We start from the raw sequence: 15227 nt of genomic DNA on the forward strand, positions 1-15227 counted from the left end.
CTGTTCGTGAATTACCTACATATAACTGTATTAAATTAATATTTTTGAATATTTAAAAACCATAAAATTATTATAATTTTACACAAATCCTTGCAGTTCCATCTGGTTTGAGATAAAAAAAAAATAAACTTGGTATTGTTGCACAGATGGGAACTAAAGTTATTGTGTGAAATGAAGTGCTCTAGCCAGTTACCATATTATTGCCAGTATCAAGACTTTTTACCTTCTAAGTGTTTTTTTCTATCAAAATATATTTGAAAATAAATAAAATAGAACATTTTTAAAAAATCTTAAATATATAAATGAAATTTAATTACAGCAAATAAAACAAATAGCATAAACAGGGTTACCCTGTAAAGATTTCTCTAGCTGGTGGGTATTTAGGGTTCCATACAAGGAACATATAAAAGATAATACCTACCTATGTTTTCTCAAAGTGACATTACTTTATTTATGTACATTTATATACAAAAATAAAACATCAAGTTCTTTATAAATAACTATAGTAACTACATAAGATCAACATTTTTCAAATTATATAGATTACACTCTAGTTTATTGGTCTCTGGAATACACTGCCCCAAACTGTATGATGCGATCTTACTAAATTCTATTGTATTTTACGATTATATCAATAATATAGAGAACCCTACATTCATATCAAATCGTATCATGACGATATGCTGCTAGTGTTTCCAGACATTTTAATTTAAGAATCTACACTAGCGCCACAATGTCATAAAAGTGAATTTATCGAACAAATGCGGAGTGCGCCCGAATTGATTTTATGTCAGCCTTCAAGGCATTGTCAGGGCGCAACATTTGAACTTGGTGTTCAGATAATATCGGTGAATTGACGAAAATGTGGAGTAAAAATGTTAGTGACTAGACATTTGTAGTTACATTTACAACTTTTATCAATTGTGAACCGAAGAATAGGTTTTTTTTATTATTTTCTATACAAAGGTAAGGCATAAATAATAATTATTTTATAAAGAATTCCATTCATTGCGATAAATAAAATTTTAAAATATTTTTTTAATGTGCGTTAATCTCTATTTTAAATTTATATTTATCTACTACTTAAATAGGAAATACAGTAGATTTTGCAAACTTTACAATGCCATTATTTTGATGCTTATTTTGTTAAAAATATTGATTTATATTCAATACCTACACCTTTGTGTAATGTTTGGATATTTTGCTGTAGTTCCAGTGCCTTATAATAAGACTTCGATAAGAGGGCGTGGGTCACTGTTTTATTCGATACCGGTGACCCATCATGTAATTATAAATTCTTCTTATTATTCATTTTAAGCGTTTCTTTTATGTGATATAAATTGCATGATATATTTTAACATGCATCAAATAAAATATAATTGCAATGTTGCTAATATTATTTCAGTACATAGGTATTCTCATATATATCTTAGGTAATACTTAGTCATGTTTCTCAGGTAACAGTTTTATTTCCCCATGTGTAATGAAATATGCCTAATTTACTTTTCGCAATAAATATATAAATATTTAATAACACATTCGCATTCATAAAATCGACTTTATGAATAAATTCCAAATAGATATACTTAGGTTCGTATTATGTTAATTTTATTCGTGGAAGGCACATTGGAAATATTATTACATTAATTAGAAGAGACAGTTCCTTAGAGACAGGCGTCTCGCGTCTAGTATGTGAATACTGATAATAATAATTTAATAAGCAGGTACAACATTAGTACTACTTTTGTTTTCATAATTTTGGGTTAAATAAAAATTAACAGTAACTAGTAAGTAGGTACCTTACCATTACGTAACTGATAAGGCCAGTTACATACAATTATATTTTCGAACAATACATTATCATCCCCTAGATCCAGATGTATACATTTTTTAGTACTTCTGGACTCTGTTTTTAATATAACATTCACTACCCATAACTAATTACATAAATAAAATATAGGTGCGTATTAACGATAAGTAAGATTATTTTTCGATTCAATGATTTTGTTAAGCAGGGGAGATTTGAAGGATGAATAATATAATTCATAATAAGTATTAAGCAGATAACTATCATAGCTAGATAGTAAGACTACAATAATAAATTTTCTCCGACATGGGCTTATTAGAAAAAAATAAAACATTAATTACGATAATGTGAAAACCTAAATAAGTTTCTTATCACGTTTTCACGTATTTGCAACACGCCTTTTGCGATTAGATGAAAATTTGATATCACCTGATTTATTTAGTCTTTACAACTCCTTGTATCATTCGCTCTTAATTACAATTTCATTATGATAATTTCATTATGTCTGTAATAACTAGGTACTTACCTCTACATTTATAAGCCCGATATTTCACCCCGTCCCAGTAATTAGGTAGAAATTATTAGTACACAAAAATGTATGTAGGTACCTAAGGAGTATTTCGTACTGAATAAAAAACGTAGATATTGTTGTACCCAGTCAATTATTTGGGTACCTAATCAGGCAAGAAAAAACTGATTTCAGAAATATCGTATTCATAGTCGTTCCCGTATACCTTATTATGAATCAAGCACGGGCACAGGCGCAATGCTGTACTGCGTTGCAGTCTTCATAATAATTATAATATATGCAAAACGTATAAGTAAGTAAAATATAATTGAACCATGTAACAGTAGCACAAAGAGTATAATGGATACCTAATTCTCAAAAAAGGCAACGTAACCTGTTACAGTTTTTGATAAAATATTTAATTTAGGTTAGAGTTTTTCGTCGGATTTTGAATTACGGAGACTTTATATATGAGGGCATATTTGTAACTCCTGTTTCTCTTTAGCTAGTTGTGTTAGTTTATTGTACCGATAGTCAAAGTGACGGCGCTGGAGAGAGTGCAGGACAGCCCAGGTCACGATCGAATTAAAGGCTTTTCAAAGTGACCACTTATACTCCCCAGTTTTTTGTATAATTTGATGCAGCGTATGAATGATTTCTTGTACTATAACCTTGACAGAATTCGCCTTCGCGGGGCTGGAAGTCTCCTAATCTAAGCTCGAGACGATTCATGATAACACTCGAGAACATTTTATGAACATGGCTCAATAGTGTAAAGAATACTAAATTCTCAATTTTGCTTATTCACTATGTAAAAACAGCACGAAAAGGCATTATGATATACTCAAATAAAAGAATCAGGTTACGCAAGTCTAATGTATTATAGTTACAGACGAAAACAAATATTTAACTGCTTCAAAATTAATCCCTTTGATTCCATATAGGTCATTCGTAATGCCAGTGTAATATGACTACGTTATTTTCATTTGTACGTTAATTAAAATACTCAGCATCAGTTCCAGGAGATTTGTGAACGACACAATGCAAATAATTCATTATCTTACTCATAGATAAAGGTTGCTACCGTCGCCTGGCTTCCGAAGAGTAATAAATCATATTTTATCACATTACACACGCTCTTAGGAAAGCCCTTTCAATGGGGTTTTATTTTTAATTTTTTATTCATAACCTCAGGAAATTTTTATTACGTCGACCATTCGTCAAACGCGAAGCGATCTGTACACACAATATTATCTTCTGGAAGATAGCTATAAAGGGATTAGACGGTTCTTAGCGTTCATAGAGTCCAATTCACCCTTTCGACCTAATTGACATCATCATTTACGAGTAGTACTGTATGGTGAGGTTGCCTTAAACAAAATTTTGTCTTTACGTAATAGATATAGGTAAGCTAGACTTAATCATTAAGTAATAAATCGGAGTCTCTACAGTAAGGCTCTACCACGGTAAAAACATCGTTATTAAAATACTTTGGTAAGATAATGGAACCGCTGATGGACAATCGCTTAGTTTTATAATCTTTATGAAATTGTTACATTTTTTTTTAAGAAAAACCTTTGATTAAATAGGAATTCCTAACTAAATGTCATAAAATAGAATAATAAAAGAACTAACAGAAAATCGTAGTATGTTTTACATTATAACCCAGAAAAACATCGATGGTGGCCATTTTATGAACCGGCCTATCTTCGTTACCTTATAAAATAAGTTTTCAGTGATCTTCCATAAATAACACCTCAAATCACAACTGATATCACTGTCATGCGATATTTTATTGTCATGTAATAATTCTGCACGCTATGACGTATTAATCATGAGATTAAAATAATGTTTTGATTAGATTAGAAATAAAATCGGTGTATTGGATTTGTTTATTGCATTAGTCTCTTGTTCAAGTTGTAAATTTGAAAATGTCTATAACCCATTTAGAGTAATTCTGTAACTTATTATATTTACTGCATACGTGAGAATTTCAAATGTATGTGAAGTCAGGTAATACGCACTAGGCCAGCGTGTTAATTTGATCTAAATCCTCTAACTAGTAGAGAAGGCCCATGCCCAGCAGTGGGGACGGTATATAATATAGGGCTGATATAATAATTTACCTATATTAAGTAGGTAGGTAGTAGGTAGTACTATGGATTCTCAAGACAAAAATCCCATTTTAGATACCTAGTATATTTATAGCTAATTTAGGGTCGAAAACACAAAATACCTTTCAGTGATAAGTAAAGCTAACATAAACTAGGTTTTAAGCTACAATTTGCTAGTTCTCGCTTATCAAGCACATTTCAGTCAGCGCAGCCATTATGCCGTTTTCTAAAATATTAGAGTGGAGATTAAAATTAAACTATTTTTCGGATTTATTGTGGTTTTTATATTTTAATTTGACCCATGACTACAGGGGCTGCAAAGTCTTAGAAACATCAGGAGAAAAAATATAAAAACCGCGCTAAAATCAGAAAAATAGTTTAATTTTAATATAAGGGTGGTTTAAAAATCCAACTTCAAATACAAAATTCAAACTGTATTAAATACGTATAGACAGGCCTACTTAAAAGTAATACTATCAACTCATAACTCTGGCAACAAAATTATTGTTAGATACAATACCATCGACATAACGTTATCACCAGTAAGTTAATTATTATCCGAGATTATTACGACGAACCTTGAAAACCTTGCTCCCTGATAACAAGGCCCTTGGATCGCATACCATTATCTCAAAACTGTTATCCAAAATAAACAAACATTTTTGACGGTCTTGTACCGCAGGATGACAAATGATGGAAGATTACTTATTTATTGTTTTTATTTTTGGTTTTTAAACAATGCTTTAGTCAGAAATTAATAGTTTATTAAGGGATTGGGATTTGGGAGTTAGGAGGTATTTTATTATTATTTATTTACTAACCGCCATTTTCAATAAAAAATCCCAATCGCTTTTTTCGATCTATCTTAAAAATGGACCAATCAGAACAAAGTTTTTCTAACATGCTTGCAAATGAGTTACTTTGATTTGTTCATTCCTAGAATCGGATTGGAGATTGAGATTGGGATCGTTTATTGAAAACGGCTGTATTATGAAATTTAGCCGTAGCACTGCTTTCATGCGTTTAACAAAATAAACTACCATGTTGATCTAAGTGCTACATATTTACTTATATAAAATCTGACAGAACATAAAAGAAATTTAATTTTCTCCGAAAGCGTTAACAATTTAGCAAACTCACGACAGTGGATCAAAACAAAATTCAAATTCTTTGAATATTCAAATTTGCGTAACAGTATGAATAATGTTATTTTAGCGGCGTAATTTCTTCTGTATCATTGTCCCCAGTAAAGCAAGAACAATGGCAGCGCCTATAGACTTGGATAAGCCTCGCTACGACCAAAGCACTTACGCCGGTCGCGCCAAGCACTTCCTGCAGCTTACCAACCCGCTGAACGTGCTGGCATCTGATTCTGAACTTGATGAAGCGCAGAAGATTGTAGCCGAATTCAGGTAAGTGGTACTGTACTGTTACTGCTGAATTTTTCCCTCCTAAATATCTCTGAGATATTAGTGCAATGTTTGTGCAAACTTCATTGGATCATTGGAGATTGAATAAATGTTACTTTCCATGAATACATTTTAAAAGGCATTAGTACGTTACCCTCGAAATTTTCGCGCATTTTAAATAAATGCAAAATAAACGACATATTGATTTGCATACCTGCTAGCCTACCTAATACATAAATATATGGAAATTGTTTCAAAATATTCGCAGAGTTTACGACGTCAACGATAGGTACATATTTATACTTTGAAAATATACGGTTCAAATTGCAATAACAAGATAAACGTATCTAAGTAATGTCAATAACAATATATTGTATTCATTAAAAACATCATATTCTCGCTAAATCTATTCTTCCACTGCTGAAAATAAACCTAATGGTCGTAACTTGATCCAATCTTTAGCGAGATCATTATATGCATATTCGAAGGAAGAAAAAACGAACTAAACCATCTTTCATTGCTCATTGAAGTATTTTCAAATTAATTTATTTGATGTAATTTACCGATCCTTGTTCCATAGGCGTAGCTTTGGGTAGGTGTGGGGGGGCAAGGGTGATGTCGATGTCGACCGATAAAACATCTTTGCCCACCCTATAACAAGCCCGGCGCTTACAGGGGCCTTGCGTGGTGCAGGCACAGGGCTTGAATTCGGCGACCTTTATTTTGCTTCCATAAACTATCCCCTAAAAAAACCTAGCTACGCCAATGTCTAACTCCAGTCAAAGCTAAATGTAGAGTATAAGCCTGTATAAAAAGGCAGCTGATATCAAATAGGTACACACTATTTGCTTTCTCAATGAGAAGTAATACAATAATCACATTGAACACATTACTGAGATAACATAAAGCCATGCATTTGGTTGTTTTACCAATGTTTGTAATTATAAAATGTACTTACGTAAGAAATAAGAATGAAATGAAGAAAACCTAGTTTTTATACAAATTTAAATGACGAACAAAATGTTTGTCTGATGGCTGGGCTGGGTTTGTCACCCTGACATATACATTAAGTTTCATAATACTCTGTATTTACTCTGGCTATTGTTATGTAGGAAAACTCGTCGCTTACCACCTGGCTATAATGAGGAGAAGCTATGGCAGACGAAGTATTTGTACGACAGCGCGTTCCACCCCGACACGGGGGAGAAGATGTTCGTTCTAGGACGCATGGCGGCGCAGGCGCCTATGAATACTATCATCACTGGGTGTGAGTGATTTAAGATTTTTTATACGGCAGGCAACGGTTAGGCTGTGCCCTGGCATTGGCCATTGCTTTAGTTTATGGGCGGTGGATACTGCTTAACAGGTGGACCGCCCGCTCGTTTGCCTAGTAAGGCCATAAAAAAAAGTAAAATGATTTTTAGAGGTTTGTAAACACATACCCTAACGGCTGCATGAAGGGTGAAACTTACAGGTTACAAGTCTTATTTGGTATTTCATACCAGTAAATTTTAAACAGCTGCGGCAATCGCTAAGCAACTGAGGCCTGAGGAACTAATAGGTCCAAGAATTTAAATCCGTTAATTCCAATATACAATTTGCCTCTTTCTTCCTTCAAGCCGTAGTCATTAAGGAAAACCCGTGTTTAATTTCTGATTTACACAGATTACATATAATACTTTAAATCGGTTTTATTTTACGCAGGTATGATAACGTTCTACAAGACGAACCCGGCTATCATATTCTGGCAGTGGGTGAATCAGACGTTCAACGCTGTTGTCAATTACACCAACAGATCTGGTGATGCGCCGCTTTCTACAAAGTAAGTTATTATTGAACATATACTTGAGCTATGCTGTGCAGCGTATTTTGAAACACGCTGTAAGCGTAGGAGATGGAAATGGTGTGGAAGAAAATGGAGAGCTCTCCAGTTGCTTAAACAGATATTGTAACAGGCTGAGTAATCCTTTACTGAACCTTTAAATCCTGAACCGGTCCATGCAAAGATAAGTTTTTATCCACAAAAAGTATTCATTTCAAGAGCCCATAATAGTTTGGGACACCCCTTGTAGGCAAGTTGTAACTGTAATATATTGATTCGTAATAATATAATAATTATGTTTGATTGAGAAAAAAATCTTATTCAATTTTTATTTATTCTTAGATATCAATTTCAATGACAATAAACGAATAGGCCTATGAGATGCATTTGATCGAATAAATTGCGATCAATGAGAATCTCCCTAACCTTGAACGCACTTTGTAAGTTCTAAGTCTAAACTTCTCAGCACAATTAATAGATGCATTACAATACAAATGGATAGGTCAAGGACGTGACGATATCTTATGAAATAGATTTCACTTAAAATGTTGTTTTTTTGTGTCATGGTTTTGCTTAGGCTTAATGTTATAAAACAAAAATATGTTGTGTTTATTCAAGGCTATAATATAATATTTAAAAGAAACCCATTTAGTTAGGACTATTTCGATTAGGCACTAATTTAGGATCAGTTCTGGCTCGAAGGACCAATTTTGTAATTTTTCATTGAGAATGAAATGTCAAGTTTTATGATGGTGTTACATATTATATGGTGATACAAAATGCTTTAATTAATATTATGGATATTTTTTTACAGGCAATTATTGGCTTCATATTGCGCAGCATGCGGAGGAGCTCTCGGCACTGCCCTATACTTGAACAGCAAAGTGAAGGTAATTAATTCAATCGATTAAAATAATATCTAATTGGACGTCTGAGATGTTAATTAAAATCAGGTGACCCACATTCGACAAGGCTGGTCTTTTTAGCAACACTAATCGCACCCCTGCTTTCGTCACAATTCACAACGCGTACTTTTACACCGCACCGCGTTGTTGGGCTAAATAGGCCAGTGTTCTTTCTTTTTTTTATAGGGGCACTTGATGGTAAGTGGAATGGGGTTCGATAGAATGTCGACTGACGAGAGATGGTTTTTTTTATAATCTTTTTATTTACCTGACTTTACGGCCAGAGACCTTTTTTATGTTTTTTATTTTCTACACTATTCTTAATTCCCTTTTTTTTCATTGGATATATCTAAATGCTTCTACTTTCTTAATTTTTTTTTAATATTTCTTTTATTCTATTATTTTGTGTATTATGCTGTATTGCGGGGTTTTTTATTTTGATCCGCATCCTTTATACTATTCTCTACACTTTTATATTGACGAGAGATGGTTACCCCTCGGCAGTCGACACAATTATGCCGGCCTCTTGGAACCGGATATACACAGGCTGATCTTCGAACACGACATACTTATGTGGAACATTATGGGTTTTAACACCTTGTGTACGGTGGTCGCTATGTGGGCGAATATAAAATATATCCTACCACCAGCAATAGAATGAACACAAACTTATTTTCGGCTACATAGAAATGTTACTTCCGCTGCCTTGTACATCTGACTTTTACGACGATCATGGTCCATAAGTTGTGAAGTAACTACTGGTGGTACGTTTCTCATATGTGTGAGTCCATCTGGGTAGGTACCACAGCAATATCTATTTCTGCCACCAAGCAGCAGCTACATAGCCACTGGTGTGTTCCGGTTTGAAGGACATTGTAGCCAGTGTAACTACTGAACAGTGGAATACCGAACAATACTTTGTGATTCAAGGGATGGTGTTTCTACTGTTTATGGGCGGTCGTATCGCTTACCATCTGGCGAACGGCAAACTCGTCTCGTCATTCAAAGGAATAAAAAATAAAAAAATAAAAGGAGTAATCTATGTAATCCTGGCATTCAAAGTTGTGACCAGCTTCATACGGTTTTCACTAAACAACTCCCAACCAGTCATTATAGAAAGTAATCTATTTCAATATCAATATCGGCTCATCTACACATAATCGTGATGAAGGTGTTATCTCTACTTAGCGTTATCTATTTACACCTAGGGGCGGTAAACACAGCGTGACGTCGCATTACAGCGGAGGTGTGTCGGACTGTTTGCACACTTTGACGTGTGTTTGTTGTACGTAAATTAATTTCCCTCTTACAAAACATGTTTTGGAAAATACAGAATGGCGGTATTTAGGTAGAAAATTACTACACTCTGACGTATTTGTTATGGCTTTTATGAAGAAACTTCCACGCATATATTCATGACGAGCATATTTTTAGATTGCGGCATTATGCAATATAATAGTTTAGCTAGCTGTATAAACTCATTAGTTCAATAATATTTGAAGTTAAATAAGACTAAACCAGAAGTTAGTAATTGTAATTAATTGATGAAATTTAACACATTTTTTTATTCATTTTTACGTAAAATTTAACTATTCATTCACGTGTTTTTTTTTCCGAAGTAAATATGATTTAATCATAAAAAAATAATATTAAGTACCAGTGTTCTGACTACTGGAGCAGTACTTAAGTTTTTAATATTTAAAGAATTTTCAAAATCATTTCATTATATTTACAGTGTAGAGATTAGTTATCCCTATGAAAGAAACTAGCAAATTTAATCTACCTTTTTATTAATTAGTATAGGTATACTAAAAACGTAGGCAATCGTTCCTTTTGAATGTTTCAAAATGCCATTATAATTTTTGCCTTATTACCAAAGTAATAGTGTTCATATTTATATCTTAATCTCTATTTAAAGTCTATTTTTAAACAAATTATTTGTATAATAATTGTCCTATATTTGTCATTTTTACGACATACAATAGCATATATCGTGTTGTCGTGATTTTACGATAATAAGCCATGAAGACACAGTTATCACTTGCATCATAATTGTACAATAAACAAATAAGTCTACACTTTGTTATCGATGTATGAACTTTTAACCTTTTGTTCTGATGAAAAGTGGATTATGGATATTTAGCCTGAGATTTAAAAGACGTTAATAATTGATTTATAAAACTAAGCAGCTTCTAATTTGTGTGAAATAAAAATTCTTTAAAAAATTACAACATAATTAATAAAATTAAAATTAGTAAAGTTCTGATATTAAATTTCTTTGAATATGAACCTAAGTTTGATTCTCAGTTCAGACATTAGAGATTTTGATGTTTTGCTTGAGTGACATGCGTTATGATTTATGTTTACGCTAATATTAGACATTAAAATTAAACTATATTTCGGATTTTATCGCGGTTTATATATTTTAATTTTCTCCCGACGTTTCGAAGACCAACACATAACACAAGGCTGCAAAGTCTTCGAAACATCGGGCGAAAATTAAAATATAAAAACCGCTATAAAATCTGAAAAATAGTTTCATTTTAATGACATGCGATAGTTAGACAGTTTGTGTATATTATGATTTGCGTCAGCCACTGTATTAAACTTTCCTTGCGTATAGGCCACTCAGTTTATACCACCTAGCATGAACAAATAAAGATCCTCAAGTCAGACACAAAGAACTCATTTTCAAAATGTTGAACGCCCTTACTCCTTTATATAGAGGCCCTAGGCCACAGCCTATACAACCTATTAACATACCCCCTACTGTTTCGCGTCATAATGGAACGGAAAATGCTTAGTTCAGTGGTTGACCTGTTTGATTCTCTGTCTATCCTGTTAGATATACAGGCGTTAACATTTTCATGAACTCGTAGACACGCGGTAGCTTCCGAGTTATAAATCTCTAGTTTTTAAATACCTTGTTTGATTTCAAACATTGTAGGTATATAATCGATCCGTTAATTCTGATGGCTTATAATATAATTGTAATGATTAATGTTATTAAAGTGCCTATCTACCTCATTTAAACATTTTACAAAGTTATTTTGGCTGAGATCTATTTTTGTTGTAACAAATAACGACCCGCAATTAGTTACGTTTCAAGAATATTAAAATTGAAAACGAAATTTAGTCATAGTTTTTACAATACCTGCCTGTTATGTTACCTACTACCTATCCAACTAAATACTTACAATAGTATTTAATTTTGTGATTCAATCTGTTCATTTTGACAACCTCGGTGGCGTAGGTTGTGTTGCGTGCACCGTAAAAAACGGCGCTAAGGTTCTGGGTACAAATCCCGGGTCGGGTGGTATTGGGTTTTTCTGCTCAGCATCAGCCCGAAATCTGGAATTAGTACCTGATACCTGTGCTAGGCATGCCCTTTACCACTCCATTGGACGGAACACACTTGCCGAAGGTGGGTGCCCTGGATGCACTCCTGCCTCCCCCTTCGAGGATGTAGGCGTGATCTGTATTTATTTCTTTGTGAATAATTAATGAATTGAATATTTCAGAACATGAAACCTATTTACGCGAGGCTGGTGCCTTTCGCTGCCGTCTGCGGCGCTAACTTCATCAACATTCCAATGATGAGGAGCAAGTGAGTACAAACACCTCTTAGGTTTTTTATTTTATTGGTAATATAATATGATTGCTAGTAAAAATCGAATACTCATAACTAAAAGGGACCGTGAGGAGACTAGTAAGCATAGTTACGGCATATTTTGTGAACACATTAAATTGGTAAAATATCTGCATCCTTATTTCTTTCTAACAGCATAACAAGATTCTGTTGTGTTATCGTCTATCCCTGTACAATGCATATTTAAACATCGTCAGACATTCCGTGTCGTAAAACAATTTCAAATAAGATACAGGGCCGCATTGTAAATAATTTTGTGGTCCCTGACCCCCCATCGTCTGTGACTAATAATTCCCTATTATTTATTAATTAATAATAAGTAAAGCGGCGATAGCCTAGTTGGTTGTGGTACGGACTGCCGAGACGAATGTCCGCAGGTACAAATCCTAAGGGCACACACCCCTGACTTTTCTAAAAATTATGTGTGCATTTTTTATGAATTATCGCTTGCTTTAACGGTGAAGGAAAACATCATGAGGAAACCTGCATATCTGAGAAATTCTCTACTAGGAATTTTCGAGGGAGTATGAAGTCTACCAACCCGCACTAGGCCAGCGTGGTGGACTAAGGCCTATTGCCCAACAGTGGGACAGTATATAATACAGGCCTGATATTATAATAATAAGTAAATAAACTATAAACACTTTTCTTAAACTAGTGAGCTGATAAACGGTACGCCAGTGTTCACACCTGATGGACAGCGCGTCGGCGAGTCGAAGACGGCGGCGCGCAGCGGCATAGCGCTCGTCTGCATATCCAGAGTGCTAATGGCCGTTCCCGGAATGAGTGAGTTACATTTTTTATATAATGTTTTAGAGATAGCTAAAAATAATTAAAGCATTTAGTACATTAATAGTCGGAATTTGACAAAAACTAACGATTGTAACAAAGAGTCTTGTCAATTGTAATTTTAGTTACCTATTATACCTACATGTTATTTCTTCTTTAATTCTTAAGATACAAAAGAACATATTGAACTTTCATATATTGAAAAAATAATTATATAATTGAAAAATATAATAATATATAATTTAAGAAATCATTATGAACTATTATATGTTATAAAGTGAGTAAATTCATCTACATTTATTTGCGTCATATTTCCAGCCATCACCCCAGTGATAACAAACTACGCGACACGGCGTGGTATGTTCTGCAAGTACCCGATGGCGGTGGTCCCGTTCCAGCTGTTCTTGGTGGGGCTGTGCGTGACGTTCGCCACGCCGCTCTGCTGCGCGCTGTTCAGCCAGCAGGCGCAGATATCTATAGACAGGCTCGAGGCTCACCTTAAGGTGAGAGCCTTTTTTTAATTAAACACCCATTCTGGCTACTGAAAGTTTATCTAACTTTCTGAAACGCGATGTGAACTTGCAATTAACCTTCATTGACAACTTAAGTATGTCTCAAAAACATATTACTATCAAAGTGATCTAAAAGACATTTCTAATTATTGCACTACATGAACTTAACACTAATAGAAATATATTTTTTAAATTCGAATTCTTATATTTGCAGGAGGAAGTAAAGAAGAAATATCCCAAGGTAACAGAATTGACCTTTAACAAGGGTCTGTAAGTCACGAAGCTTCGGGTGTAGTTAATTTTACAACACACTTGAGTGAGGGTATAATAATGTAGGGCAAGCGCCACAAAACCTTAGCACTAAAGTAAAAGCAATCATTTTTAATTTATAAGGGATAAACCCACCAATACTAGACCAAGTCCGGCCCTGTATAAATATGTGATAAATAGGGCCATTTACTGTATGAAATATCAAATCCCTACCTCCCCTTAGGGGACTTGCTCACGTACCCCGGTACCCGAATTCGGCCCTGAACAAACTTCCTCACAACAGGGCTGTAACAAACTATTATTCTAGGTATTAGTTATTGCTAAAGCTTATTTTTCTTCGTTAGCAAATAGTTTCAAACAAGTTAGGAAATAGAAACCTTCAAAATAAATCACATGTCTTCGTAGTTCGTACGTATTATTTGTATAGCTTTTACTTATGCAAAATATAAGAGCGCGAAACATAAACTATCATTTTTTTACATTTGTAAAATGAGATCCTTACATTTGTGCTTATTATAAGTTTTTATTTTGTTATTGCAATTCATACGATATGTTTTCGTTTTGTATGAATTTTATTATTTGTTTTGAATTTATATATCAATTTTATTTTAGAGATGTTATTCCATTTTTGTTATTTGTATGTTTTTTACTACATAATAATGATCATGTTAATTTTTTTTACGTATTACTCATGGAATTCACGTAAAAAATACCGCATTTGTTTCTATATCTGATAGATATTTCTACAGTATAGAATTAATGCTAAATATAATTGTGTACATGAGTGGATTTGCTTCAATGCTAGGTTGTGAAACCCCCTATGATCTGACTTTTAGACCTTAGGAGGCGAGCCCTTCGGTTCAGCAATAACTATGCAATACATTCCAAATTAATTAAATATGTTATATGCATTGTCATTTCCCGTATGGTTTGTGAATGATTGTCAATTTACGTATTGTGGAATTGTCCCCATGTTTTTGTCAAATAAATGAACATTTCTGCATAAACATTGAATATTCTGCACTATTGGGCCTGTAACTGCAAAAATGGTCTAAACAAGGCACTATTTGAAAGTGGCGTAAAGATTATTTTAAACTCAAATATATTGACTATTTATTATAATAATCCATGGGAAACAATATCGTAAGGCCGCTTTTCAATTGAAATGTAAAAATTAAGCCATTTCTACATTGACGGCATATATAAAATGGCAATAACATGGTGGCACATGCACAGATCAAGGACAATAATTAGTTAATTGTATGTTTGTGCTAAATGTATTCAGCTGTAGCATCAAATGCTGCCATAGTATGGAACTATGTACAAAATAAATATGTATGAACGTTTCAAACTTGATTTTATTTACTTTATCCTATATGTGTTTGTCAATCTGAGTGGTAATAGTATATTATTGTCGGAATTGGATAATAAATATTTATTTA

The 15227-nt window shown here is 33.6% G+C and overlaps 1 protein-coding gene across 2 annotated transcripts; it reads left to right on the forward strand.

Moving 5' to 3' along the window:
- Positions 1-724: 724 nt before the first annotated feature.
- LOC115450689 (sideroflexin-1-3) lies at positions 725-15136 on the forward strand. Of its 2 annotated transcripts, none has more exons than XM_037440044.1 (9): positions 725-966; positions 5682-5841; positions 6951-7105; positions 7543-7660; positions 8475-8550; positions 12087-12172; positions 12873-13000; positions 13322-13506; positions 13730-13881. In XM_037440044.1, exons 2-9 carry the CDS (start codon positions 5690-5692, stop codon positions 13787-13789), a joined length of 960 nt encoding a protein of 319 aa, XP_037295941.1. In that variant the 5' UTR covers positions 725-966; positions 5682-5689; the 3' UTR covers positions 13790-13881. The 2 variants fall into 2 exon arrangements, with proteins under 2 accessions (XP_037295941.1, XP_037295940.1); XM_037440043.1 differs by having other exon boundaries at positions 735-966; positions 5677-5841; positions 13730-15136.
- The last annotated feature ends 91 nt before the right edge of the window (positions 15137-15227 follow it).

Source organism: Manduca sexta, chromosome 18 (assembly GCF_014839805.1).
Source record: "Manduca sexta isolate Smith_Timp_Sample1 chromosome 18, JHU_Msex_v1.0, whole genome shotgun sequence".
NCBI lineage: Eukaryota > Metazoa > Arthropoda > Insecta > Lepidoptera > Sphingidae > Manduca > Manduca sexta.